Source organism: Buteo buteo, chromosome 18 (genome assembly GCF_964188355.1).
Source record: "Buteo buteo chromosome 18, bButBut1.hap1.1, whole genome shotgun sequence".
In the NCBI taxonomy this organism is placed as follows: domain Eukaryota; kingdom Metazoa; phylum Chordata; class Aves; order Accipitriformes; family Accipitridae; genus Buteo; species Buteo buteo.
The window spans coordinates 14011465-14038778 of record NC_134188.1 but is presented as its reverse complement, the minus strand read 5'-3'; the positions used below and the strand labels follow the sequence as shown (position 1 = coordinate 14038778).

The window sequence follows — 27314 nt, the reverse complement described above, 5'->3', positions numbered from 1 at the left end:
GGAGAAATTCAAAACTCAGCTGGACATGACTGAGCAACGTGCTGTAGGTGACTGTTTTTAGTGGAGAGTTGGACAAAACCATCTCCAGAGGTCCCTTCCCACCTCAGCCAGTCTGCGATTCTTCAATGCATAATAGTTTATCATTTTGGGGGAGGGAATCCTCTTTCTTCATATACTAGGTCCAAGTGGAAATACCATACTATCAAACCAAATTGATTTGTTTATTCTTTTTTTGGTAAAAGGTGATGACTATGACAGTGGATAGAAAGATTTGACAGAATTGTATTGTTACAAAGGGTGGTTCTCCAGACCACCTTCACCTTGGAGAGGGTAAACTCATATCAGACTGAGCTAAGAGAGCTCATCTCAGTGCACATTCTACTTGAGATTATACTCTCCAAACTCAAACACGGAACAAAAAGGTTAAGATGTCTGCTCTTATTACTTACCTAATAAAATGCAAGGAATAAAAGTTAAGGTTTTTTTCTTATGTCCTCACCCTTTATATCAAAATATTTGAAACGTACCTAGTTCTTTTTACTCTGTTCTCTTACCACTGAATCTGAAACTGAAATTCTTTCAACTGAAGCAGAAATCCTTTGTCAGCTTGAAAATGAAGCATTTAGTACAGTAACTGTTATTACACAACTAGTTCCATTTTTATTAAAGCATGCCTGTGCCACAGCAACTTTCTACATGCAATACATAAATCATGTTTGGAAACTCGGTTTCAAAAATCAGGTTTTATAAATTCAGTTTTAACATATCATTTTCACTACCTATAAAGAAATTTCAGACCAAGTCTTAAGTCAAATCAGTTTTAGAAGATAGTCTAAAACCTAGAATACTTCCTTTCTACTATTCATGGCAGAATACTTGCTGGTTTGGAAACCCCATTTCTTGAGGAAGTCTTTGAAAAGAAATGCAAAATCGAATTTGCACTTTCAACACTTAAGGCAGATTTTCAAGGCCCATCAATGAATGACCAGATAAATAATGAATGCTATGTATTTCAGGATATTTGACCAAGACTATCAATAAGCAAAGTTAAAGTTCCTAGAATGAGAAACCAGAATATTAATTTCTGCATTTTCATTAGCTGCTGCACTGGAGTCCCTGGGAGAATAAGTACAAATTGGACATCTGTTAAATTTGCATTACAGCATGTGACTGGGCAATGCAGTCCAGAAAAGAGCAAGGGAAATTCTAAATTAATTTGCAGAGAAGTATTTTTACAGCTGTTACAGATCTTAAACTCAGCTAGAAGAAGATTCTGCGTTCTTCAAAAACAGGAAGAATGTTTAAAAAATACATTTGTTTTTATAAAAAGTTGATGGTGAGTTCCTGAATGACCTCAAGAACCATATACTTCTTTAGCTGAAGACACACAGAGCTACTTTTCATATTGCAGATTTATAAAAGCTTTCACTCATGTGAGCACAAGGACAAACTGATAAAGTTAGCTAGCCATTAGTTATATAGGCACATAGCAATGCCAGATGGGAGGAGCTTTATGCCATCCTTGAATACTCAGCAATTGCTGAGCTGCTGTCTACACAGGGTATACAGTGCATGTCTGAAGAGCAAAAAATTTCTCCTCCACCCATTAAGTATGTCCTTGTTCACTGCACACAAGAGAACCACTTCTTTTGTTAGGAAATGTCTCTTCTGACTGCCTTTTTGAGGAAAAAAAAAAAAAAAAGATATGTAAATTCTTTGAGTAGCAAGGACCAAACCAAAGGGGGCAAATAAGCTCATCTGAACAGCTGACAGTTCCAGGTTGGTAGCACTACTGTACAAAGCAAGGTGCACATGCATGAGGACAGGCTGCAAAGCTGGGTTGCCAGACTGTATGCTATCTGTATTTCCCTTATCAGACAGGGCATCTAGCTAGTGAAGAATTAATTTGGCAAAAATTTCATTACCTTATTCAGTCCAAGATCCAGTGAAGGCCTAAGGCATCTTTAGCTTAAGCTTAACAGAAGAACCTTAAACTGAAAGTTATCAAAGCTATGAAAGTTATGTTCCAGATGCAACACAACAAAATTTGCTTCTGCCAAAGCTGGAGGAAATGCCTGAACTCACAAGCGTAGATTAAATTTCCCCATCTTGAGAGGCTTTATGTTCCTCCATCTGCCCTGCGCACCGCAATTGGATGCTTAGCTCTGTCCTGGTTCAGGTGAGATGTGGAGCTTCAGCAGGAGCTTCCTTTGCCAGTAAGGAGCAACTTCAGTAGGGCAAGCGAAGACATCTCTGCTGGAGCCAAGCCAAGCCTACGGGGGCTGAGACCACAACTGAGTCTGGGGGAGTGCCCTAATCTGGCTATCCAAAATCCTGTGCTGCTGTCACACTGCTACTGCTTTACAAGGAAGCTGTCAGCTCTTCCAGCTTGGGGGTTCAAAGTCGATTATCCCAAAACTGCACTCTGGTACTTCCCTGATGCTCCTGTGAATGACTGCCAAAATTCACCAGGAGACCTAGCACGGATGGTGTCATAGTGTGGAAATGTCTTCCAGTAAATCAGGGGTTTTAGTTCATCTGAATTCTGAATAATCACTCAGCATATCTTCTTTCAAAAGCAGTATTTATTTTTTCATCAAGATAAGACACATTACATACTGCATAAAGTAAAAAATACTGCTAGGAAAGCTGCATTTAACTGAGATAACAAAAAAAAAAATAAAGATTGCACTTGAGAAAGTAGGCTTTATCCCAGAAGAATACAGTAAATAAAAAGCTAGTGAGCAGTTTGAAATTAGGAATCTTCCTGAATTTCCTTTGAAAATGTATTTATTTTGGGAGGTTCCAATTCCACCAATAAAAATGAATCAGATTAGGTTTTTTTAATAGCTTTGCTTTTTAAATTAAAATAGTATGTAAACAACATAATAATTATTACATAGACAAAAGAGACAGTAAAGGTATGGAAAAACATCTCTGCATTTTCTGCTAATAAATAGAAAGGAAAAGTTTTGCTGGTATTTGGTCTCACCAGGGTCATTGCAGCATGGGGCTTGGGATTTGGGGAGTTTTTCTTAGTTCACATGTATGTTATCATCCCCACACTGCAACATAAAGCCCACCCTTGACTCTCCTGCACTGGCCAGGAGCATGCTATCTGTATGGCAGATGGCATCATGAAGCAGTGGTTGGTTCCATTCATTATTAAGTGTCCCAGGAGTAATGCTTTAAGTTTTGTGACAAGTTTAGCCTGTATTTAAGAAAGTGAACCCAACATTAAGCAAGAGGGTAATCCCTATTATACCACTTTACAGCTGAATTTTTCTGCTGGACCCTGGCAGCCACTGCTGCCTCTAATTCAGTTAGTTAAACTACTAGCTGTTCAGTCTTTAAAATAAGTATTCATATCATCCACCTTTGTGTATCTCACTTAGATGCCCAGATGAGATTTCTGATCTCTCTATATAGTCAAAAGAGAGAAAGAAAAGCTCCCACATTGGCCAATTTCAACCTAGGGGCTAAGGCACACTTTGGAAGAGCCTCTCTCACCCAATTGCCTTTAGCAGTAACTCAGGCTTCCACACAAGGCTGGATCCCTCAAATTAGGAGATGTAAATACCCCTCCTAACACAGGGCTGGACTGGACTGGAAACTGGACCAGCAGGCAGAGGTGAGTGGGAGGCACCAGGCACAGTGGATGCTTGGTGCACATCTTCCCCTGCGGGGTGGGAATTAAAGGACCACTTAAAGCATGAAGCCATATGAAACTGATGGTTCCTACAACCAATGCTAACTATGAGGCCAGAGTGCTTAGGCATCATTTGGGCATAATTCAGTCAGGAATATACACTGGAGTGCACTGTCTCAAAAACAATCAATACTGCCCATGTCTCGCATGCAAATTTCTTCCAAAATTAGCTAAAAATTATGGAAGGGCTGGATCAATCTTGTTATTAAGCTAGAAACAGAAAAAGAATGAAGTCTTCTTTAAACACTCCTGAACTACAAAACAAGTTACAGTGCTGTTCTTTTAATGTGAATTGCTTTGAAAAATGATGAATCACTTCGTAAGTCAGCATTCAGGAGCATTTTTAAATAGACATCTGGGAGCCAGAGAGGAAAAATTAATATAAATAATAAAAACCCCACACTTTTTGAATCTCAAAGGTTGAAGTACAGGAAAGAAAGTAACACAACATTTCTAAGGGCTGTTTCAGTAAAGTTTTGCTAAAATTATAAAAGAGCATTTATAAAATACTTGAGCTGATAAAAAGGATAAGTCAGAACATTAGGGCGCTTTTGTAACAAAACTGTAGATTGCTAAAACATACTGGCTTGAAGGCTCTGAATACTATATGATAGCACATGCCAGTTTCCACTAATTATAACACACTATTGTCAAACTACTTTACTCTTTCAGAGAGACAGAAACACAATAGGCAACACAAACAAGATGAATTGATGCAGCTGCTATTAAATATAAAACCTTAGCCATTAAACGTGCCGCCCCATTCCCTCTGTTACATTCATGATCAAAACTCCAATTCTTTGTCAGACTTAAGTCTGCCTGTATTTTACACTTTTGAAGCAGCATTTAAAAACCTTTAAAGCTAGTTTGGAAGGATTTTATTTTTCCTTTTTTTCATCTAGAGCACTTTCATAATATTTTAAAAGGCATAGGAAGCTATGCTATAGCTTTAAAAGTGCTTATTTTATTATGAGATGGTGTTTAATAATAATCTTCTGGAAGTTAATAAATGATGCACATTTTCTATGACAGACAGACATTGCTTAATGAGTTAATATGCCTCAGCAAAATGCAATCAAAAAGAAATTCACTGCCAACAGTTTAACCATAGCAATACACAGAGCTGAAATGAGACAACTAACCTCAGATAACTAAGATTAATGCATATATGACAAGGTTCTAATAATCCATATTTAAAACGAACAAACAAACAAACAAACAAACCAACCCCAAAGCAAATAATGATAATTAAATCTCAAGCACAGTTTTGTTTCCAAAAACACAACTGCAAAACAAATCAATATTTTCAACAAACAAGTGCCCTATCTTCATCGCCTGCATGGGGAAACATGGCACTCCTCAAACTGCAGTGAGGAGGATACAAAGGGTGGACTGTCTCTCCCTTTTCTTCTAGAGGGGGGTCCTCCTGGGCAACTGTTGGCAGCTCTGGGCAAGGGGCAGGACTTCAGCCCAGGTAGGTAGAGACCAGAATCAACCCCAGCCCACAGGGATTTACCTGGGGACCTAGCAGGAGCCCCCTCTAGCAGAAGCGCCTGGGTGATGGCTTCCATGGAGTCACTGTGGCAAAAGTACCAGCCTCCACACCCCCCTACCACCACTAGTGTCCCAGCTTATGCAAAGCATCTACTAATTTCAGCACACAATCTGCTTGAGTACAAACAGTGAGATTTGACTTTATTGGTGTGTTATTTCATCATTACATCTCACTCTATTGGGCTGGAACGCTGGGAAGTTCCCTCTTGGAGCGGGACAAACCATTTTACACTCATACAGGCTCAAATTCTTTCTTCATTTGTACCCACAAAACCCTACTGACTGTCAAGAGAGCGGAGCAGGTAGAAATGGCAGCAGAATTTGAGTGTAGGAACTGGTGAGTGAGAAACAGAAACACAATGCTATTTCATTGCCAGCTACCAGAAATACCTACACAACTGGTGTTTAATTTCAGTGGGCATTGTGTGCCTAAGGACTGTAAGTGAGCTTTGAAAATCTTAACCCTCAGAATCTAGCTACAGATAACCATAATCCTATATTCTTGGATGCCAATACATAAATCTATGATATACTTGTTTAGCTGCCATGGCACTAATCAGCACAGCTATGCTGAAACACAGCGATCATTTTTGCTGATTGCAAAGGCAGGCTAGTAGCAAAGTTCAAATGATTAGTGAGCAAAGGTCCGCAGAGCAATCCTGCTTAAAAGTAAACGTCTGGTAAGCTGCAATTAGTGTGTCTTGGTTTTTCCTTTTTTTTTTTTTTTTATCGGGGTGGTCTTGAACTGCAGATACAATCACAACGCTCATGGTGATCCAGCTGTATATCTACTAAGGCCATGTTGTTCCTGGTTCTGCCTTTTCTTCTGGTATGCCCAGCCTCAGGGACGAATTTCAGGACCTGGGAGGATCAATAGAAATGCATTGATTAGAAAACACTGTTAGAGATTTGAGGAGAGTGTTGGGACCCTGAGGGCACAAACAGCCCTTAATGGCCCTGACCAGCATTAATTTGGACACATTTTTGTTTTACTTCCAGCTTTTTTTTTCCACTCTGTGACATCCTGCTGTACTGTTTGTCCTGGAGCTTTGACAGATTGGATTATTTCCTACATCAGGTATCTTTATATCATGCAGTTCCCTAACCATGTCCAGCGTTGCTCTTTTGCATGCAAATTATCAAGCATGTTTCCTTTGGCTCATCTTTGTAGTCCCATACATATTTGAATTGCTCTGCCCCTTCTCTCACTTGTATAATATTTCTGCTCTAAAGAACAAGGAACATTTTTTTATGCAATTTGAAATTTCTGAAGCACATATCATTAGAATTGGTCCAAAAATGAAATGCCTGTGGGAGGCAGAAGGAGATGAATGGAGCTTGTGCAAAATATGTGCCGGATCCTATTGAGTTTCTCTGGAATCTGACTTCTGTTGGCTTATCTTAAAAATCTCTCCTTCAATTTAAATAATTTCTTAAGAATTTACTGTGAATAATGTGAAACAAACAAACAATTATTTCCTAGGGGAATATACATCATATAGGATGCTTCTGAAAAAATTCTGTCTAGGCAAGATAACCCCAAACCTCCTAAAAAGGAGGGTTGAAGGTTATAAAGGAGATGAAAATGAGGCAACAAACATAAGTTGCAACAAAAGAAATCCTATTTGGGTATATGGAAGAAAATACTGAGAGTGGTTAAACACTGGAGCAGGTTGCCCAGAGAGGTTGCAGAAACCTTGAAGATAGTCAAAATTAACAGGACAAGGCCCTGAGCAACCTCATCTAACTTCAAAATTCTCCCTGCTTTGAACGGGAGATTGGGCTAGATGACCCCCAGAGCTGCTTTCTAACCCATATTATTATATGAATCTATGATTCCCTGAAAATGGTCTGTGGATATGTGGAAACAGCCATAATGTTGCATCCTATCTAAACTTCTGTGATAGTGTAAGTATGTAAACCATGGACTGGAAAATGCTGAGGAGGATGGTGGGTTGCAGGGGCATGCTTTGCAAGCCCACCACTGGAGGGTGAGTTGCTGTGTAAGAGCTCATATTCCCACTAGCATGGTGGTGCAGGTTGAGGGGGAGAAATCTGTTTTGTTTCATTAGTTTGCTGTTGATGGGCATCCAGTAGTTTAACAAAAGAGATATTAATTTCCAATTTCTGCCCTGAAGCTCAAATACTAGTTTGGATTAGGTACAACATATGAGTTAAGACTATGAACACTTTAACTCTCCTACATTTTTCTTTCCAAATCTCACAGTGCATTGCACAGAAAGATATGCATCATTGTCAAACTTGTATAGACAGAGAATCTGAAACTGATTTGCTCAAGGATCTGCAACACATCAGTAGAAAAAGTACCACCAGCAGTACATGGTCCTTTCCCTTTTGAAATCACGTATTTACTGATGGGGAGCAGGACATGGAGAAAGAAAGGCTGCAGCTCCACAGCTGGTGGTAGGCAGGTGGGCCAGTTCTGCTCTCTGTGGCCTCAAGCACTTGAGTCCAGAAACCATGCACCAGTACGGTACTGAAACTAACACATCTTATGTCTTGGCAGACTATTGTGACTCATGCTAGCTTGGCAAAATGACTGCTAGTTCAGCTATATTTGTCTTGCTTGTTCAAAAAATAGAGAGAAGTCTGTCTTGTCTATAAGCTGCTAAAGCCACTGGTCAAGTGGGAAGTGGGACCTAAACATCTTTAGTGTCAAAGCCACAGAAATACCCACACTTCTGCCCTGAATAACAGGTCTCCTAACTAACAGATCATACTGTTACTCAATTAATAAACCTCTTTTTTTTACAAAGTACTTTCTGTATTTTGACATCACAACACCATACAAGAATTGAGAAGGTCTTGGGAAGGAGAAGGAATAAGCAGCTACATACCAGATCAACAAAGTACTAGCAATTTCAACAGAATTAGAAAGTCCCAAAAAGTAAGTGTGAATGACTTGCCAAAGGTTAACCATAGATGCTGTGCAGAGCAGGTGGGGAAGGGCAGGCAGGTGAGCAGCCTTCATTTGTTCTCTACCATTAATGCCTGGAGGGCAGGAAGGCCATGGGATGTAACAAAAGTGATAAGCACGGAACACAATCTATATTTTGTGATAAAATTTATGTTTAATCTAAGTAATACTGAGAGGAAGGACTGTGCCTAAGCAAGGTGCAGACATGCTGCTTTAATATGTTGGAAATATATAATTACTTTTCCCTGTTAGAAATGCAGAGATGTCATTTTTTTTTTTTTTAAGCAAAAAAAATTATAATGGATTTGAATTGATTTCAAAAGTGGACTGCTTCAATATATGCAATAAATCTGGATGGACACCAGGACAATTCACTGTACCACACTCATCCAAAACACAGGGGAACTGAACCCAGTCAGGTTGCTGCGATTATTACAGAGCTGAAAATAGACCGCATCTTCAAAGATGCTTTCTTTAAGAAAACATTTTAAAATCAAGTACAGCTGCTGATGCTGAACCTATGATAAAGTTTTTTATTTAAAGAAGCCTTTCATCAAAATCTGACAAATTCAGATGATTGGCACTTTGCAAGATCATGGGTAGGTAGATCTGCTTTTTTCAATTGAGAGCAAATGAAAGTATGCAACAGGATGAGAGCAAAGATGTGGGTTGTATTTAAGCTAACAGACCTCCTGACAGCTTGGGGTTTTTCCCTGTGTTTTATATTAAGAAACATGAGCACAGTATACGGGCTTTGCTGATAAGAGTAGAAAAATGAATTGGCAGGCACTTCCCCAGACGAGACAGGAAAGCAGTGTTTGAACACAGCCGAAATTATAGAATCAGAGAGTCATAGAAACTTTTAGGTTGGAAAAGAACTTTAAGATCATCGAGTCCAACCATAAACCTAACACTGCCAAGTCTACCACTAAACCATGTCCGTAAGTGCCACACCTACACGTCTTTTAAATCCCTCCAGGGGTGGTGACTCAACCACTTCCCCCGGCAGCCTGTTCCAATGCTTGACAACCCCTTCAATGAAGAAATTTTTTCTTAACATGCAAGCTAAACCTCCCCTGGTGCAACTTGAGGCCATTTCCTCTTGTCCTATTGCTTGTTACTTGGGAGAAGAGACCAACCCCCACCTCACTACAACCTCCTTTCAGGTGGTTGTAGAGAGCCATAAGGTCTCCCCTCAGCCTCCTTTTCTCCAGGCTAAACAACCCCATTTCCCTCAGCTGCTCCTCAGAAGACTTGTGCTCTAGACCCTTCACCAGCTTCGTTGCCCTCCTCTGGACACACTCCAGCACCTCAATGTCTTTCTCGTAGTGAGGGGCCCAAACCTGAACACAGTATTCAAAGTGCAGCCTCACCAGTGCTGAGCACAGGGGGATGATCACTGCTGTGCACCTGCTGGCCACACTATTTCTGATACAAGCCAGGATACTATTGGCCTTCTTGGCCAACTGGCAACACTGTCGGCTCATATATTCAGCCGGCTGTCGACCAACACCCCCAGGAGTCCAGGCAGCTTTCCAGCCGCTCTTCCCCAAGCCTGTAGCGCTGCATGGGGTTGTTGTGACCCAAGTGCAGGACCCAGCACTTGGCCTTGTTGAACCTCAAAGAATTGGTCTCAGCCCATTGATCCAGCCTGTCCAAATCCCTCCGTAGGACTGCTTTAACAGCTGATCTCGGAACTGATGTTCAAAGCTCTCCATCTAGCTTTGTCTAATAGTTTTAGTTTCAGCTAAATACAAGGGAATTGAAAAGAATCAGGAAGTAAGGTCATTTCTAGTGACCACAGTAGTTGAAAGAAAACCCTTTATTCTGAAAAAGCTGCTGTTTATTCATTACATGGTCAGGTCCTTAAAGGTGAGGAACCACTGAATTAATGAAAACAGTTCAAAGAAATTTTGTTCAGGACACTTCATTACTCTTTTTTTGATGGGATCAATAGCTGTAAGAAAATATGGATGTGAGGAAGGTCTGGAATGCTCAGAAGATTTGTTTTGTGTGGGCAAAAAAGAATAACTTTGCAGTTTTCAAATTAAAGGAGCAACGTCTGTCACTACTAATCAAAATGTGGTGCCTCATCAGTTCAGATCATTGCCTCCCAAAGAGCGTATAACTACAGCCATATCCCCCTCATCAAACACTGAGTTAACTATGGTCATAAACCTATTAAAGCAACAACAACAAAAAAATCAAGACAGATGACTTAGCTTCTGAGCTGGATTTGGTGTTTCTAGGTAATACAAAAAAGGGTATCAGGGCCTTGTAGCATTTCTTGTGCAGATAGCTCCATAGGAGCACACCAATATGCTGGATGGCATCTTACTTTGTAGATAATGTCTGAGCATCTGAGAGGTTTCAAGGTGAGGTGACTGTGGCCACTGCATAGCTTTACTTTGGGGGCACTGGTGAAGGAAATCTAAAGAAAATGATTACATGTGTTTCCCTGCCAGGAACCTTGCTTATTGATCATGCATTGAATTTATATGTCAGCTTTTGAAGGACTCTTTAAATGAGAGAGCAAAGCTATCACAAAAAAACAGTATCTGGAAGCTGAAGCCAGAAAAACTCAAACTGGAATTAGGGCACACTTGTTTAAGTCAGGCCAACTCATCACCTGGACACAGGTTTCCAGCCTGTTTGAAGACATCAGAAAATGGCTACCTTTCCAGAAGGTATACAGTACAAGTTTGGGTCTTGCTTTGGGAGGAACAGGGTGCTCTCCAATGGCCTGTGAAGGACAGGAAGTCAGGGCTGATGGCCCGGCAGCCCCTCTAATTTCAGCAGATCTGTAAGAGAACTTCGTGATCAGAGGCTGAGGAGAGAAAAGCAGTGTTAACTGCTAGGGAAAAGACCCATCTGGAGATAACCTGTTCCCCCTGACCCATACCCAGCATTTCTCCAGTAGAAGCAGCAACAAAGAGGTGACTCCAGAGAACGATTCACCTGAAACACCCACCTCTGGTGGGGCTAGCTCTGATAACTAGGAAAGGAGCCCAAAGGCTGGACTTGCAGCTTTAGATGGGTAGAGCCAGATGAGGTGAATCACTCCCTCCAGCATTCACTGATGGTCCTAGCCATGTATGATTTACCTTTGAAGTCAGGCAACATTTAGCCATGACAGTCCATGATGGCTGATTTCTGTTTTAATAAAAAGCAAAGAGTAATAGGAAACCTAGTGAACACTTCTGAAAAATAATTAAAAAAAGGGGTATCCAGTTGCTTATAGACATTTTTTACCTATTATCATTTCCTTTATTTATTAGAAGAAACAATAACTTGTAGGAGAGGACCAGGTTTAAGACCATCTAAGAAAACTGAAGGTGCTCAAGTCCATGGGACCTGATGAGATGTATCCATGAGTCTCGAGGGAACTGGTGGATGAAGCCACTATCCATCACATCTGAGAAGTTGTGGCAGTCCAGGAAGTTCCCACTGACTAGAAAAGGGGAAACATAACCCCTGTTTTTAAAAAGCGAAAAGGAAGACCTGGGGAACTACAGGCCAGACAGTCTCACCTCTGTGCCCAGCAAGATCATGGAGCAGATCCTCCTGGAAACTATACTAAGGCACATGGAAAATAAGGAGGTGATTGGTGACAGCCAACGTGACTTCACTAAGGGCAAATTGTGCCTGACAAATTTGGTGGTCTTTTACGACACGGTTACAGTGTTGGTGGATAAGGAAAGAGCAACGGACATCATCTACCTGGACTTGTGCAAAGCTTTTGACACTGTCCTGCACAATTTCCTTGTCTCTAAACTGGAGAGACATGGATTTCATGGATAGACCACTCAGTGGATAAGGAATTGGCTGGATGGTCGCACTCAAAGAGTTGCAGTCAATGGCCACGAAGATGATCAGAGGGCTGGAGCAGCTCTCCTGTAAAGACAGGCTGAGAGAGTTGGGGTTGTTCAGCCTGGAGAAGAGAAGGCTCCGGGGAGACCTTCCTTATAGCAGCCTTCCAGTACCTAAAGGGGCCTACAAGAAAGCTGGAGAGGGACTTTTTAAAAGGGCATGTAGTGACAGGGCAAGGGGTAATGGTTTGAAACTGAAAGAGGGTAGATTTAGATGAGACATAAGGAAGAAGTTCTTCACAGTGAGGGTGGTGAGGCACTGGAACAGGTTGTCCAGAGAGGCTGTGGATGCCCCATCCCTGGCAGTGTTCAAGGCCAGGTTGGATGGGGCTTCGAGCAACCTGGTCTAGTGGAAGGTGTCCCTGCCCATTGCAGGGCGGTTGGAACTGCATAGCCTTTAAGGTCCCTTCCAACCCAAACACTCTATGATTCTACAAACATTCTTTGTTAAATTCTTGAGCAGTAGTTTGAACACCAATAGAAATCTGAAGCTTCACTCCAAAATAATGTCTTTTTTTTTTTTCCTGATTAGCTTAAGTCCACAGATAATCAATAACATGACTATGGCTTACCAAACATCTGGTTAGCTTCATATTCCAGTGACAGAGGATGGAGAGCAACTCTAGATGCTATTTTAGATACTGAAATTTGCACTTTGCAGAACTTATTTTAAAATCCTGCTATGCAGCATTATCTAATCTCCTTCTGCTCATCTAAAAATACCATCATTCTAGCATGCAAACCAAATTATATTTGTCTGAGATTCATGAAAGAGGAAGCATCGTAAGTGCAAAACATTCAACACAGATCCAAGTTCTGATACAGATGAAAAATTTTACTCTGCAATTTTTGGAAGTTATCTAATCCAAAGGTCACACACAGTTTAGCTGTGCTCTGAGCATAAGAAACCAAGCACTATGGGAACGTGGTTCATAATTTTGCATAAGGACCCTTATTCTAGTTGGAAAATAGCCTAAAATAATGACACAGACCCAAAGCTACATTCTTTCTTACTAGTGGTAATTATAGATTATCAGGAACCAGAAAAAAGAGTTTGTTTGCTGATCAGTGGTAGCATTCAAACTAAGGTATTTAATGTAGATGGGATTATTGATTCTATTTTTCTATTTGTATGAATAAGAAACACCTGGGTTTAACACAGCAAACATGGGAAAAAATTTTAATTGGCTTAAAACTCAGGCATCTGAAACAGTCACTAAAGCTATGGTGTTTTTGACATAGGTGACATTAACAAGACCCTCACTTTGGGTGATCTTGTAATGCATTATGGCTCCAGCTATTGCTTTTTTACTGACCAAATACAGGTGTTCCCCCTTCTCAAACTCCCTCTCTGCCCAGACATGCCCCAGGATGTCTCACTTGCTTAACTTCCAGATGTCATCCCAAGAACTTTCATTTTCACCTAGTAAAAAATGAACCTTTTTTCTCTCACTGCACCTCCATGCTCTCTCTGCTCATCCTGTGACCTAGCAGTCATATCTGACTCATTCTGTTTCCTTGTATTTGCATTCCAAATAAATCCCATTGCTGCTTCTTGTATAATATTTCTATGCATTAACTCTTTTGTCAGGTTAATTCTGTGCCTTTATTACCATAACAACCTTTTATCTCCTTTATACATGTACTATCAAGTCCAGGACATACAACAATCAGACCATATTCCTTGCATACTGGTTTCATGATACTAGCTCTTTTTAACCCCTTAGCAAATTTCTTTTGTTGTATCAGCAGCATTTGTATAATTTTTGTCCGGTTATCTTATGTTTCTCTGTGTAAAGACAGGGTAAGAATTATTATCTGCTCTCTCAAGTGCCTCCTTAAGGTTTGCTTCTCATTTCTCTGAAAAACAGAAAGAGAAAAAAAGCCCCCATAATACCAGTGCAAAGACTTAGTATTGTGTCGGTACTTTGAGGTGCCTGCTACCTCTCTCAGGGCAGCAAGAGGCTATGAAGTAGCCATCCTAACACTGATCTAAACCCTGTCGTTGAGAACTAATTGCATATATGTCCTGTGAAGGCACCAGACAAGCTCCAGTCAATATGAAACTTGAATGGAGGTATAACACTTCACAAAGGGGGAGGTGGGAGTAGGTGGGGGGGCAGGGAGGGAAGCACCATATAGACAATGAAAAATGCATCAGTCTTTACAGAAGAGACAAGTAGGTAAAAGATGCAATCAGCTCTCACCACTTCGCTTTTTTCCTTACATGCCTTTTATCTGTGTTGCTCAGCACTGTGTTCATGGAGGTTTATACACTCTGACAAATTCTGGTTGCTACCTTAAGAGCATTTACTCCTCACGGAAACTCATTTCACATCTCATCAGTTACAGCAATGAGATGGGGAAACTGATTTCTTGTTTCGCTGAGGTATGTGCATGCTGGGCGGATGGCACAGCCACAGCCCAAGCTAAAATGAGTCCTGGCCTGAGTTCCCCCACACCTCCTCTGGGCTGGGTGATCTCCAGGATTAGTGCTCTCTTTAAAGAGCAGCTCCAGGCGTTTCCAAAGAAATGCACTGCAATGGAAAACATGCTTTCATTTCAGCTCCTCTTTAGCAAGTTAGACAGCAGTAGATGTGAGCGTTTGATTAAGGCGTGTTGCATCCATTTCCATGTATTGCTTTGTCCTTCCCTTTCACGGAGCCCTGCGACATAACTCAGTATCACTTATAGTAGACTGTGCCTGAGAGATGATTTGAGACACTGCCAGCACTTGGCCTGTTTGGTTTGCAGGGTTCATGACACTATGTGGTAAGTCATGAGTATTTGTCTATGAGCTCTGGTCTTAAGCAAACCCAGAAGCCATGGAAAACCACAGACCATCACAAGACTCCTGCAAAAAAACACCCACCCATAAAACTATCTGTTTGCTCAAATTATGAATCTATTTACTTCTGGAAACTGCTGAGTATTTTGGTAAAGTTATGGCAAACTTCCAGGTTATAAAAAAGACCCGAGATCTCATTATTAGCATTTCCTAGGGCAATAAAGAAAAAGATATCCCTTACTGTGGCATTCTCATTTTCTTATTTTCCCTGCTGTTGCATTACTTCTTACAGTTGGATGTGATAGGAAAGCGCTGTACAGCCTATCAGGGAACTGGAGCAGCACTCACAACTCGGGGAAATTAAAGGCTACACCTGATAGCTATTAGTCCTGTGATACTAGGAAGGAGCACTCAGTGATGAGTACAGTGTGAGGCTTTGAATAGGAACTAAGGGGGAACTGAAAAACATTAAGAGCATAAGGAGAAAATAACCTTGAAATCTCTCTGGACTAGAAGCCTCTCTCTCAACAAACACTCTGGGCTTTAGTGTCCCCACAGCTGCCAGCATGCAGCTACTCCGGCACTGCAAGGCACTGGCTATAAAGCCAAAAAGAAGCCTATCACTTCTGGAAAATTTGCCTGCCTGTCTTTCTCACCCAGAAATACTGGGTCACTCAGAAATGCCGAACAACTTTTAAGTGATTTCCAGTTGCATTTTTACTGTTGAGGACAAGCATATCCATATGCAGGACAAATAGCTCTGGTGGGTCCAAGGAGCTCAGCAGAAAAAGCTCCAGGGTATCTGTTAGGCAAAGTCAGCCTGGTTAGAGAAGCGGTCTGGGGCCTGCAGGATTCAGTTTCAGCTGCTACAAGCTCCTTCTTTGCTCCACCACCTTATACTTCCTTCTGGTGTCTTTTGCAAGTAAATCAAAGTAATTGAGACTTGTGTTTGAATCTGGCCTATGTTCTCCTGCAGCAGAGGTGGAGATTTTTAACCAAATTAACAGCACTGAGGATTTAATAAAATGTGAAGCTCTGTCCTTCATTATGCAACTAAAGGCTTTTTAGCTAAGGTTAGTGGGTTTCAAATTGGCTTTGAAAAGAGTACACCAGCTCCATGGCTCTAAAACTGGCATATTGAGAGGTCCCTCCTCAGTGCCTTTACTGACAGGCATTTAAATAAAATTAGAGTTAAGTGTCGAAGGAGAATAAAGAATAAAACTGATTAGCTATGCATGGCTAATAATAATAATAAAGTGGAAAATATTTTGGACTAAAAGTAATGGACACATCTTTAGTACGTCATACATGAATTTATCTGCATGACTGCCACTCCTATTAATGGGAGCTACTTGGCTAAATTTCTGCTCAGTGAGCTTTTAATTCATCCCTAAGGGATTAAGTTTAAATTTAAACTTACAAAAGTCATTTAATGTTAAAGCTGAAACACTGTCTTAAATTCGTACGGTTTTCAGAGAACAAAGGAGTAGTGAAATGAATTAGTAGCGATGTATTAGTATGAATATTGAATTTCCTGATTTTAGTGATTAATTTGGGGTGGTCGTAAGTCGTGACATCCTGGTTCTGACCAATACTTGGTTAGTGTGACATTCTGCTGTCCCAGCATCAGATGCTCTCAAACACTTGATAATAAGTGCTTGATAACGTGCTTATAATCAGCATTTTTTTTCTAGCTACTGTCAATAGTTGGCTTAAATTCTGACGCAGATGTGACCCAGGGTTCTTTAGTTTATATTTTACTGCTAGTTCTCTCAGAATCCTTCTGAATTATGCACTACTTGTATTTAAGGGTTGAAATTCCATATAGATTTACTGTGTAAAAAAAAAAATCAAATCCCTTTTTATCATTTTAAATTAGTTCCCTTTCAATCTCTCTCTTGTTCTTTTTTTAAGGAAAAGTTTATTTAGGAAGACCTAATTTTCCTTTAGGTACTCTTCACTATTTTCTTTCTTTCACTGTGTCGTCTCTTATTCCCAGTTTTTTCTGAACGAAATTATCCAAAACTTGTTAGCTACTTTCCTTACAAATGTTTTTGATGTGTATCTTCTCCTGTATCTCTCTTGATGTATGTTTTCTGCTTCTATATGTCTTTTCTACTCCTGCCTGTATCCTTTTAACAGTCAAAGCTCAGTATAAAAGTACCCCACCAATTTATCCAGGCCATAATATTTGCTGTATTATTACCTGTTCACCTCTATTCCTGCAGACGACTGTAACTTGTTTTTTTCCTATCACCACTGCACTAAATAACTGTTTTCCTGAAGTTCTTCACAGTTATTCACTACCCAACCTTTAGTCCAACTTCCACCCCTTGTTTCTCCTTCCTCTCCTCAGATATCTGTTGTTAGATGAATAAATAGTTGAGACTACTCATCCTAATGCTCACTGCTTTTCTAAACTGCATTTATTAGTTACATAGGCTTTCTGAAATCCCTCTCAGCCTTCTCTGCTGTTAAAGTATGTTATCTCCTGTGCTAGCTGTCTTTTTTGCCACCTCTCTGTTCACCTCCCTCCAGACTGATCATACATGAAATAACACTTAATCCACGTGCTGGGGGCACCTACACATAGCCACTTCCTATGTAGAAAATTGCTCATCTCTTCCACCTCTTTGACTTTATCTCTTAACCAGCTTCTACTCCATGTCTGATCTTGTCTGCTTGACTGTTCACTCTCTGAAGGAGGTGCCAGGTCTTTTAGCATTCTTGTACAATGTTGTCGTGCTATATAAATATTTATTCATACATAAGGCATTCCGAGTTCATTTTATCAGCTCATATTCATCTAGGTGTTTTATACCTATTAATTTTTTTTCCAATTAACTTTTCTACCACTGAGATAAGGCTTTCCACTCTGTAATTACCAGAGTCATCCCCTGCATCTTGTTTAAAATTAGATAAAATATTAACTATTCTCTAGTCCCAGCTGATGTGGAGTATGCTGTACTCTGCAGTTAATTGTGAAAAAAAAATCTCTTACCTTGGGAAAGAGTAACCACTCTGCTCACAGCAAGGCAAAGGTCTGACCTTCAATGGCCTTCTGCTATTGCAGCCCTAGGGTCTCCAAAGTTAATGTCTTTATGGTATAAGCCCACATCACATCCAGATTTAAAGTCCATAAAGTTCATTTTCACTTGAGACTTCAGCTAAGTGGTAAGTCAGGCTTTTACAAGAGATATGTGTCAGAAATTAAGTCAGCATGGCATGCAGCTACCTACTTTCAGACAATTGAAAGGATAATACCAAGTAACCTTCCTAGATATGTTCACTTTAGTGAACATTGTTCATGTCTGATTCTGAAAATACTGATTTAGAAGCAAGAATATAAAATGTTCTTTCCTTGTTTTTTTCCTCTTTAAATGTGTTCTGAATGGATTAAAAAGAAATATAATGGACTTTGTTCTTATGCAGAAATTTTGCCTTCCTAAAAAATTGCTGAATGGGAAAAAAACTAAGGCTGAAAGACTCAACTGCTTCCTACAGGTAATAAATCAGGAAGGGAAGAGAGTTTACAAGTGACTTAATTGTCATCTCCAAGCATGGTCATAAGTTAAAAAGATATAGCACAACACAAGAGGAAGTGCAGTCAAATGTCTCAAGGAACACATGTCTCTATGTTACTAGAAAGAACATTTCCAGTGGTATATACATTTATGTTGTATCAGTCCTTTGCTAGGAAAAATCAGTCCAACGTAAGCTTCATTCTTGCAATAAAGTTCACTAGGATGCTGTGGTAGCATCCACACAGAGAGGTGGCAAATGTTCTCTCCAACTTCTAAATTAACTTACCCATAAATACCTGTTAACACCCCTTTCTAACACATATATAACCTCCTTCCACTCTGATCATTCACCACTTCCAAATGTAAATGGTTGGGCGATGCTGTGGCATTAAAGACAGTAATATTACACTTATTTAAAATCAAGCCTTCCTGCAGGTTGACTGTGTGGGTGTGCATCTCTCTATGGCTTACTGCAGTCGAAGGTATGAATGCTGCTCCACGAGGTACCAAGCTGGTATCTAGCATGGACGGCAAAAGCAATGCCATTATCTAAGTCGAGGCTCCACTCTAAGGCTACCTAAACCTGTCTGGAAGCCTAAGCAGATCATTCACCTCAGGAAGAGTGGTGACCACAGGGGGCATTCACTTAAACACTCTGGTCTCTCTCAAATGGTAGCATCTTTGCCTATGACACTTCACTGTGGTCAGTGATTTTTGCCCATTGATTTTTGCACTGCAGATCCAACATGATAATCAAAACAAGCATGATAATGTAACATGATAATGATAATATAACATGATATAGCCTTCTGATAATATAACATAATAAAACATGATCAATATAACATGATAATCAATATAAGCAGCACACATGGCTCTGAGAAAAGCCTTCAGAATCCATGTACGCAATAAATACCCAAAAGAACTACCAAAGAAAAGAAAAAGAGTGAAAATACCTCATGATATTTTTTCACTGTTTTCCCTGACATGCAAGTGCAGGACTTCCAGTTCGAAGTCCCACAGCCACAGTTTCCTCCACAGCGCTGGACAAGGAGGCAGCGGGGGAAGAAAACTACGTTTGTCAGCTTCAGTTCCTCCCTTAAATTGACAGAGTAGTTTCTCGGAGTGCAGCTGTAACGTTTCACATCATCATTCAACCTGTCCAGGTCAACTGCAATGCAAAAGAATTTTCATTAGTAAGGTTTGAGTGGGACATTCCTCTGGTTTATACTGCTCCCCAGGCAGTCAATAACACAAAGCGATGTGACACTGGTTGGAAAGTATGTGAAGTATAGCAGTGATTTCTGAACAGATAAATAGAAACCTACCAATTTTACATCATTACAGGTGGCCATCCAGGCTCTCATCCTGCTCCCACTGACTCCCATAGCAGAGCTCATACTGACTATAAAGGTGAAGGGTAGGCTTGCAGTAAAACATTGGCCTGAAAGTTGAAGACTAGTTATTTGCTTTGTCACTATCTGTTGGATCCTTGGGTAAGAGATTCCACCTCTGCTACTCTCTTCCCTCCTCTGCTTATACCTGGCTTACTTAGATGATGACCTCTTTTTTGTTATTATGGGCTGTCCTGGTTTCAGCTGCGATAGTGTTAACTGTCTTCCTAGTAGCTGGTATGGTGCTGTGTTTTGAGTTCAGTATGAGAAGAATGTTGATAACACTGAAGTTTTCAGTTGTTGCTAAGTAGTGTTTAGACTAAAGTCAAGGATTTTTCAGCTTCTCATGCCCAGCCAGTGAGAAAACTGGAGGGGCACAAGAAGTTGACACAGGACACAGCCAGGGCAGCTGACCCAAACTGGCCAACGGTGTATTCCATACCATGTGACGTCCCATCTAGTTTAGGAACTGGGAAGTGGGGGCGGGGATTCGCCGCTCGGGGACTAGCTGGGTGTTGGTCGGCAGGTGGTGAGCAATTGCCCTGTGCATCATTTGTACATTCCAATCCTTTCATTATTGCTGTTGCCATTTTATTAGTTTTATCATTATCATTATTAGTTTCTTCTTTTCTGTTCTATTAAACCGTTCTTATCTCAACCCACGGGTTTTTCTTCTTTTCCCGATTTTCTCCCCCATCCCACTGGGGGAGGGGGGGGTTAGTGAGTGAGCAGCTGTGTGGTGTTTAGTTGCTGGCTGGGGTTAAACCATGACAGGGGCGTAACTCCTTTTGCCTAGCTGCAGGCATACAAAAGGCGAACACTTCAAACAAGGCTCTTCCTGTGGTCAGTAGAGAAACATCTTTGGAGAGTGATTCATCCCTTCCTCACAAGGGCATTTAGGACAGGTGGCATGATTTGCTTTCTCAAGTTGTCTATCTGTATTGTTTATGGATAGGGTCTCGATAACTCTCTTTTAGATGGAGAAATCAATCTAAGCAATATTAATTTCAGCTGGTAAATGCTACTATAATAGGCATACAAATAAATACAATTAAAACTAATGAGCTTCATTGAATGCCAGTAGTTGGTTGATGTTTAAATGCCTGGTATCTCTGAGAGATGTGTCATGTAAACAAGTAGTAAAGCCAGCCATAAAAATAACTTATAGACTATTAACTGTGAGCTTAAGTGCTGTTTCTAGCTTTAGCTTGCAAAGCTAAAACAAAACAAAAAACCCTTCCATAAATACATTTTCCACAACTGTAACACAGATAAAAGTAACAAATACAATGAGTTTTATTTCTATAGAAGTTTTCTAATTTCTTTTTCTGCTTTCTTCTTTTCCTTAGGATTCTGTCCAACTAAGTTTCAAAAGCTCAGTAATTCATTCAGGACTGAAGGACATGTGAACTTGTGTTGAGTTCCCACCCGAAACAGTATTTGAAACATCAATAGGAAAATAGGAATGGCTCAAAGGAGAACTGAGATAACAGTGTACTGTTTGTGAACATATCAGATTTTCATGGGCATGTTTAATAGCTCAACACCATCTCTAGTCCTGAGTGCACCTATACTTATGCTTTACCATAAACATGAGAAAACCCATAACAAAGACACTTCATACCCTCTGTGGCTCAGTCCTTGTCAACATCACAAAGTAAATTGTGGAAAAATTTGTGATTTGTAAATATCATGCACCTTTACATTCTGGCCTGGAGATATTCACAAGGCAGATATGCAAGAGGCAAGGGTACGTAAATGTCACAAGTGCTATTATAGAAAATCATAGCAGCTTCACTTTTCTGGCAAGGTGTTATCTCAGTCAATGAGAATTTAGCAGATAAATTGCGATTTTATAGCAATTGTGATACATTTCACCATGAAATCTCAGTGGTTCTCTCCAGAGAGCTAGCATCTCTCCAAAAGAGGTATAGATCATCCTCCTGGTATAAGCACAAAATCAATGGGGCTGCTGGTATACTCATGCACTGGGAGAAAAATACACTTCCGATGTCCACAGCCAGGACTTAGAAGTCCAGAGAATATTGATTTCTTTGTTTTAACAGATGATATTTTCTTCTCTGCTGTCATTCTCCAAAGCCACCCCTTCTCATTGCAGGCTCTCAGGGTAATTCTTCTTGCAGGGAAGTGTTTCCCACTCCTCTAAATGTTCTCATCAGGACCTTTGCCACCAGCTTTGCTTACTGATAAAGCAAAGAGGTATGTGGCTACTATTCATTTCAGCCAATTCATGTGAAGGAATAATTAACCAAAGGAAGAAGAGGGCAGAAAATATTCTGCCTTCATGATTAATGAGATTGCTTGAGGGGAAAGCTTGGATCTTCCACACTCTGGCACTGCAGCAGTCCAGGGGAATAGATACTGATGTGAGAAGGCTCCTACTAGGACAGGCTGGCTGTGGACTAGAATGGCATTTGCTGAAGGTGCATCTCTAGAAAGAGCTAGAATAAAATGCTCAAAGGCTTAATTCAGCCTTAATTCAGATGACATAACATAGGAAACAAGGCTTCTAGTAGCAAACTGGTCATTAAAGAGGGCCCAGACCCAGGTCACATGAACTGACACCTGTGTCCAGGAGATGTCCAGGAGACTGAACAAAATTTGTTCTATCACAGATGAAATTTCCCCTGAGGCTCAACAGTCCTTCTTCCTGCATTGAGATGATACCTATTATCACTGCTGCGTTATCAATGCAGAAATGAGTCTTTGTAATGAGACTGGCAGAGAGGGAAAGCACCAGCATTTAAAGGACCGGGGTGGGGGGGCTTTCCTGCAGAGAGCATATTATATCCATCACAGTGTTACACATATTAGCTTCAGTACTTAAGCTGCTCAATTTAAATGGCAAGGGGTGACCTGGCAAAGGGCTTTCACTGGAGGGAAGGCTTTGCTTACTAGCCTTCAAAAGCCTAGTTTTGATGACTTTCAGAAGTCTTTGCAGGGTTTTTTAGGCTGTAGCTGAATCAGTACAGAGAGCTGTTGACTTGCTCGAAGCATAGGAGGGAATAACCAGATAATTAGGATAATTTTTTTCTCTATGCAGTATGAGGGACTCAGCTGTTTTCAATGAGGGGTCAAAACTTTCTCCAGATGCATTCTTCAGGAATTCTGAAATCAACCAGTAGCAAAATACATTTATTTAGTGTATTTTTCTATGATGAACTATATTTGAAAAACCTATAGGAAATTTTCAAATGGAAAATTGCATTAATTCTCCTTGGTATCATACTCAAGGCATTCTGATCCTGACTTATTAGCAGCTTTCAGGACCCCAAATCCCAGAGTTATCAGTTAAGATGGGAATTCTCTGCACTTTGCCGTATCTCAGGTATCAGAGTCCAGGTTGAAATGGACAAATACAATAGCAGAAAGGTCTTATTTTAGTGATGCTGAAATCATGAAAACAAATAACTTCAAGCAGAGTAGGAGAGACTAAATAAAGAGTTTAAGAGATACACAAGTTATCCTCCATAAAAATTCATCTGGAGGTAAACACCTACACTCTTTTTGACTCTCCTCTACAGAAATCCAGTGCTTGGTGGGATAGGGTGAACGCACAATGTCGTCTGTGAACAGTGTATACTGTACTTTGGTAGCATCACACTGACACCCAAGAACAGTTCCCATTGCCTAATTAGCTTTAGACCATGGTTTGCAGACCCCTAACAAAAGAACACATTTTGCTTTGAACAACTCTCTCTGCTGAAAGCTTTGACATGCATTTTTCCCTGTCTTGGGATTGTTTTAGTGTCTGGAGCCAGTCCATTTCCTCATCCGTATAACAATGAGATTTTACAGTACAGTCAGTTTCATGCATCACTTCACTGCTGTGACTAAAATGTAACCGAGCCTTGGTGTGATTGGTGTGAAATCCTGCTGCTTTACTTATCAAGGACTGAAACCACTGGAGTCCTTAATTTAAAACTAGAACTAAAAGGTTCTGTAGACTGGATGCAAATAACTTCAAAGTATTATTACAGAATGTCTGCATCAGAGATTGAATTTGAAGGCAAGGCAGACATAAAAGATGCACTGGAGCAGTAAGCTGGATACTTGGGGTACAGTGTTTGCCCCCTCCTCCCCCTTAAATCCTATGCTTAAATCCATCCTCATTTCACATAGTGCTATGGCACGTGCTTACCTTGAAACATTGATCTTAATCAGAGGTAAGCACTGAAATTAGGCACTGCAGCTAATACCATGTCTTATTCAGAAGGGACAGCCTTAAAGATTGGAGAGAAAACCTGTGCTGCTGGTCACTGACTAATTTTAAAAAGACAGGCAGTCTGTTAGGATTTCTTTTAACACTTTATCTGTTCCAAATTCATACATGGCCCTAACATTGTCATATCTGGACAGTTTACACTTTTCTTCATGTATCAGCCACAGACCAGAGCTGAGGCATAAGAGATGGTAGCCACCTTGCCATGGTATTCCTATACCACATGTCAAGGCCATCTATAAGTAAGGCAAGAAGGATTCAGGCAGGTGCTGAACAGTCAGCCTAACCTCAGCCCATGGTAAAATTAAGGGGTAAATCCTCCTGGAAGCAATGTTCAAGCACATGAAAGACAGGAGGGTGGCTAGGAATAGATTTACCAAGGGCAAATCGTGATGGACCAAGCTGAGAGTCTGCTATGATGAGACAACTGTCTTGCTGGATGAGGTGAAAACAGGAGAAGCATCTGCTGATTTTGACAGTGATCCATAGCATCCTTGCAACCATACTGCTGAGATATAATGGGATAGGTGGACTACAAATTTCGTAGATAACTGGAAGGTCCGAGAGGCTTGACCAAAATGGTCAGCAATTCCAAGTACAGCTGGTGGCTGGTTACTAGCAGTGTTCCCCAGGGGATAACTCTGGGGCAAATACTGCTAAAGATCTTCACTAATGATCTGAACAATGGAATGATGTGAACCCTCAGCAAGGTTGTCAGTGACATTACACTAGGGAAATTTGTCCACGTACTGCAGGGCTGCCTTTCAGAAGGACCTTAGCAGGCTGGAGAAATGTGCTGCCAAGAACGTCATGAGGTTCAGTGATGACAAATGGAAATTCCTGCACCTGACATGGAATAACCCCATGCATCAGTCCAGACTGGGCACACACTGGATAAGCAGAAGCTTTGCAGAAAAAGCCTTGGCATCCTAGTAGACAGCAGGTTAAATATGAGTCAGCTGCTTGCCTTGCAGTGACAGAGGCTGCACACTGAGCTGCATTAGGAAGAATGTGGCAGCAGGTTGAGGGAGATGAATACTCCCCTTCTTTCAGCTCCTATGAACCTGCATCTGGAGTACTGTGTCCAGTTTTGAGCCCACTCCAGCAGAAGAGAATGATGAACAAACTAGGAGTTCAGTGAAGGGTGACCATGATTGTTAAGGTGCTGGTCCAAAACAGCCACAGTGAGGCTAAGGGAACCAGATTTGTTTAGTCTGGAAAGAAGACTAAGAGGGGTTCTAATAATCATCTCCAGCTATCTAAAAGGGGCTACAGGGAGGATGGAGCCAGTCTCTTGGATGTGCACAGCAAAAATACAAGGGGCAAAAAACACAAGTTGCAGCAAGGGACATTTCAGTAAGCTCTAAAGAAAAACTAATCATGATGAGGGTGGTCGAACACTGGGACAAGTTATCCAAAAGCTTGTGGAATTGCTCCAGTTGGAAATATTCAAAACTTGACTAGAGAAGGCCCTAAGCAACCTGAATTAACTTCAAGGTCAGTCTTGCACTAAGCAGAGTTTTGGATGAGATGATCCACAGAGTGGCCTTGTAAACAAAATTATTCTGTTAATCTATGATTGATACTAAGCTGCCACAATGCCTATATGTCTGCTGTCCTTCCTAAAAGGGTATTGACATCACTATCCATATGGACAGATAAGGTTTAAAAGTTTGATTTTTGTCTGTTATGAAGGCAATGTGGATGTGTGGAACCAGATTTCAGCAAGACACTCAGCACCAGACTATGCTGATGACAGGCCACATTAAGAATCATCTGTATGTAGACAAACTATAAAGCTTAGATCCTCAGAGATGTTAACATACCTCTCTCACTGAAGGGACTGGCCCACATTATGCAGGGAATGTGTGCAGAGACTTCCGAGCCACTGACCATCCTCCTCTGGATGTCAAGCACAAACCTGCATCTCCTTGAGCCTCCTGCCAAAGGCATGCAAACTGGTGCCAATACTGCTAAAATGTCTAACTCTTGTGCTCTTTTTGGCAGCTAAAGAGATGTACTCATGAAAGGGGCCTGCACTTGTTCGCTTGCCCCTGTTCATATTTTGTGCATCAGCAAGGAATGGAACTGCAGTGTGGTTGGAGTATCGAGTGTCAAGTGGGGATCCAGAGCTCAGTTCTAGTTTGACTCTCATCCCTTTCATGTGTGGCTTACAGTTTTTAACAAAGATGTTGTGCTGCTGTTTTAATTTTGACTCTTGGCTTTAAAAAAATTCCTCGTATAGAGCATGGAATTTCTGAGAGACTTATGAATGTACTGAAACCTATCTCCCCAGGATACATGCCCCACTAGCAGAAAGGTGTGTGCCAGGGCTGTGTCAGGTAGAGTAGAGGTACTGTACAAGCAGTCAAAGATTCAGAGCAGTGCTGTAGCTGACTGAAGCTATGGTGTGGTTGAACTTGAGTTGGAAAATGCAGTCCCATACATATGACAAAGTCACATCTCCCACTGGTTAAATCACCTAAATGCACTGACACTGATGAAATTATTCTTCTCCATACCAAATGTTAACCAAACCCTTTGGCTTTTAGACTTCAACCCACATGGTTGATGGTTTTCACTATTCCACTGCACATGCTTAATGATACCACAATAAGCACTTTGTTAAATACACCTGAAAGCTTTGGGAGCTGTCCAAGTCTTTCTCATGGGAGCTGCGGAGAAGATGCTGCAATTTGGATTTACTACAGAATCACAATGCCAAGACAAACCTCCTCAATACAGGAGCTATTATTTTAGAGGAATGAGAGATCAGAATTTCAGTGGGATTATAACTGTCCGCATGAAACAAGGTTCACAATATATAGGGTTATTATAGACTAGCAAACCAATTATCAGCTGTGGTATGGGTCAAGTAGTAAAAGCAGGCCAAACTATCAGTGTCATAAACGGACATAGCTTCATTGAAATCAGTGGAATTGAACAGCTTATTCCAGTGATAAATAATATGCTGCAAGTTTCACTAGCATTTTAAAGAAGGGTTTAATAAGAAAAGCTTTCACTGCAGTGACTGACAATAACGTCATGTAAAGCATGAGGGAAAATCTCATTTGTCACAGAGGGGGAAGAGTACGGATATAGATCTGAATTAGACTGTGAAATGAATGAATGTGTGTAGTTTGCATGCAACAGGCAACTTGGTTCCGAACTGAAGAAGGTTGGAAGAAATACCCTGTTTTTTACGCACAGGGAATACTTTAAATTAGCAGCTATTTGAGAAGGTATTCCACATACTTGGAATATTCACATTTGCCGTGAATGAACAGGCATTCAG

General features: G+C 40.8%; 1 protein-coding gene across 4 annotated transcripts in view; it reads right to left on the bottom strand.

Annotated features, from left to right (window-relative positions):
* Positions 1 to 2891: 2891 nt before the first annotated feature.
* Positions 2892 to 27314, bottom strand: part of PDGFD (platelet derived growth factor D) — a 148560-nt gene continuing 124137 nt past the window's right edge. For all 4 annotated transcript variants that reach the window (XM_075050023.1, XM_075050022.1, XM_075050025.1 and 1 more), the window contains 2 exons: positions 19339 to 19553; positions 2892 to 6124 (listed from right to left, as the gene is read on the bottom strand). In XM_075050023.1, coding sequence (XP_074906124.1) covers positions 5990 to 6124; positions 19339 to 19553 — 350 coding nt within the window. In that variant the 3' untranslated portion in view covers positions 2892 to 5989. The remainder of the gene's footprint in view (positions 6125 to 19338; positions 19554 to 27314) is intronic.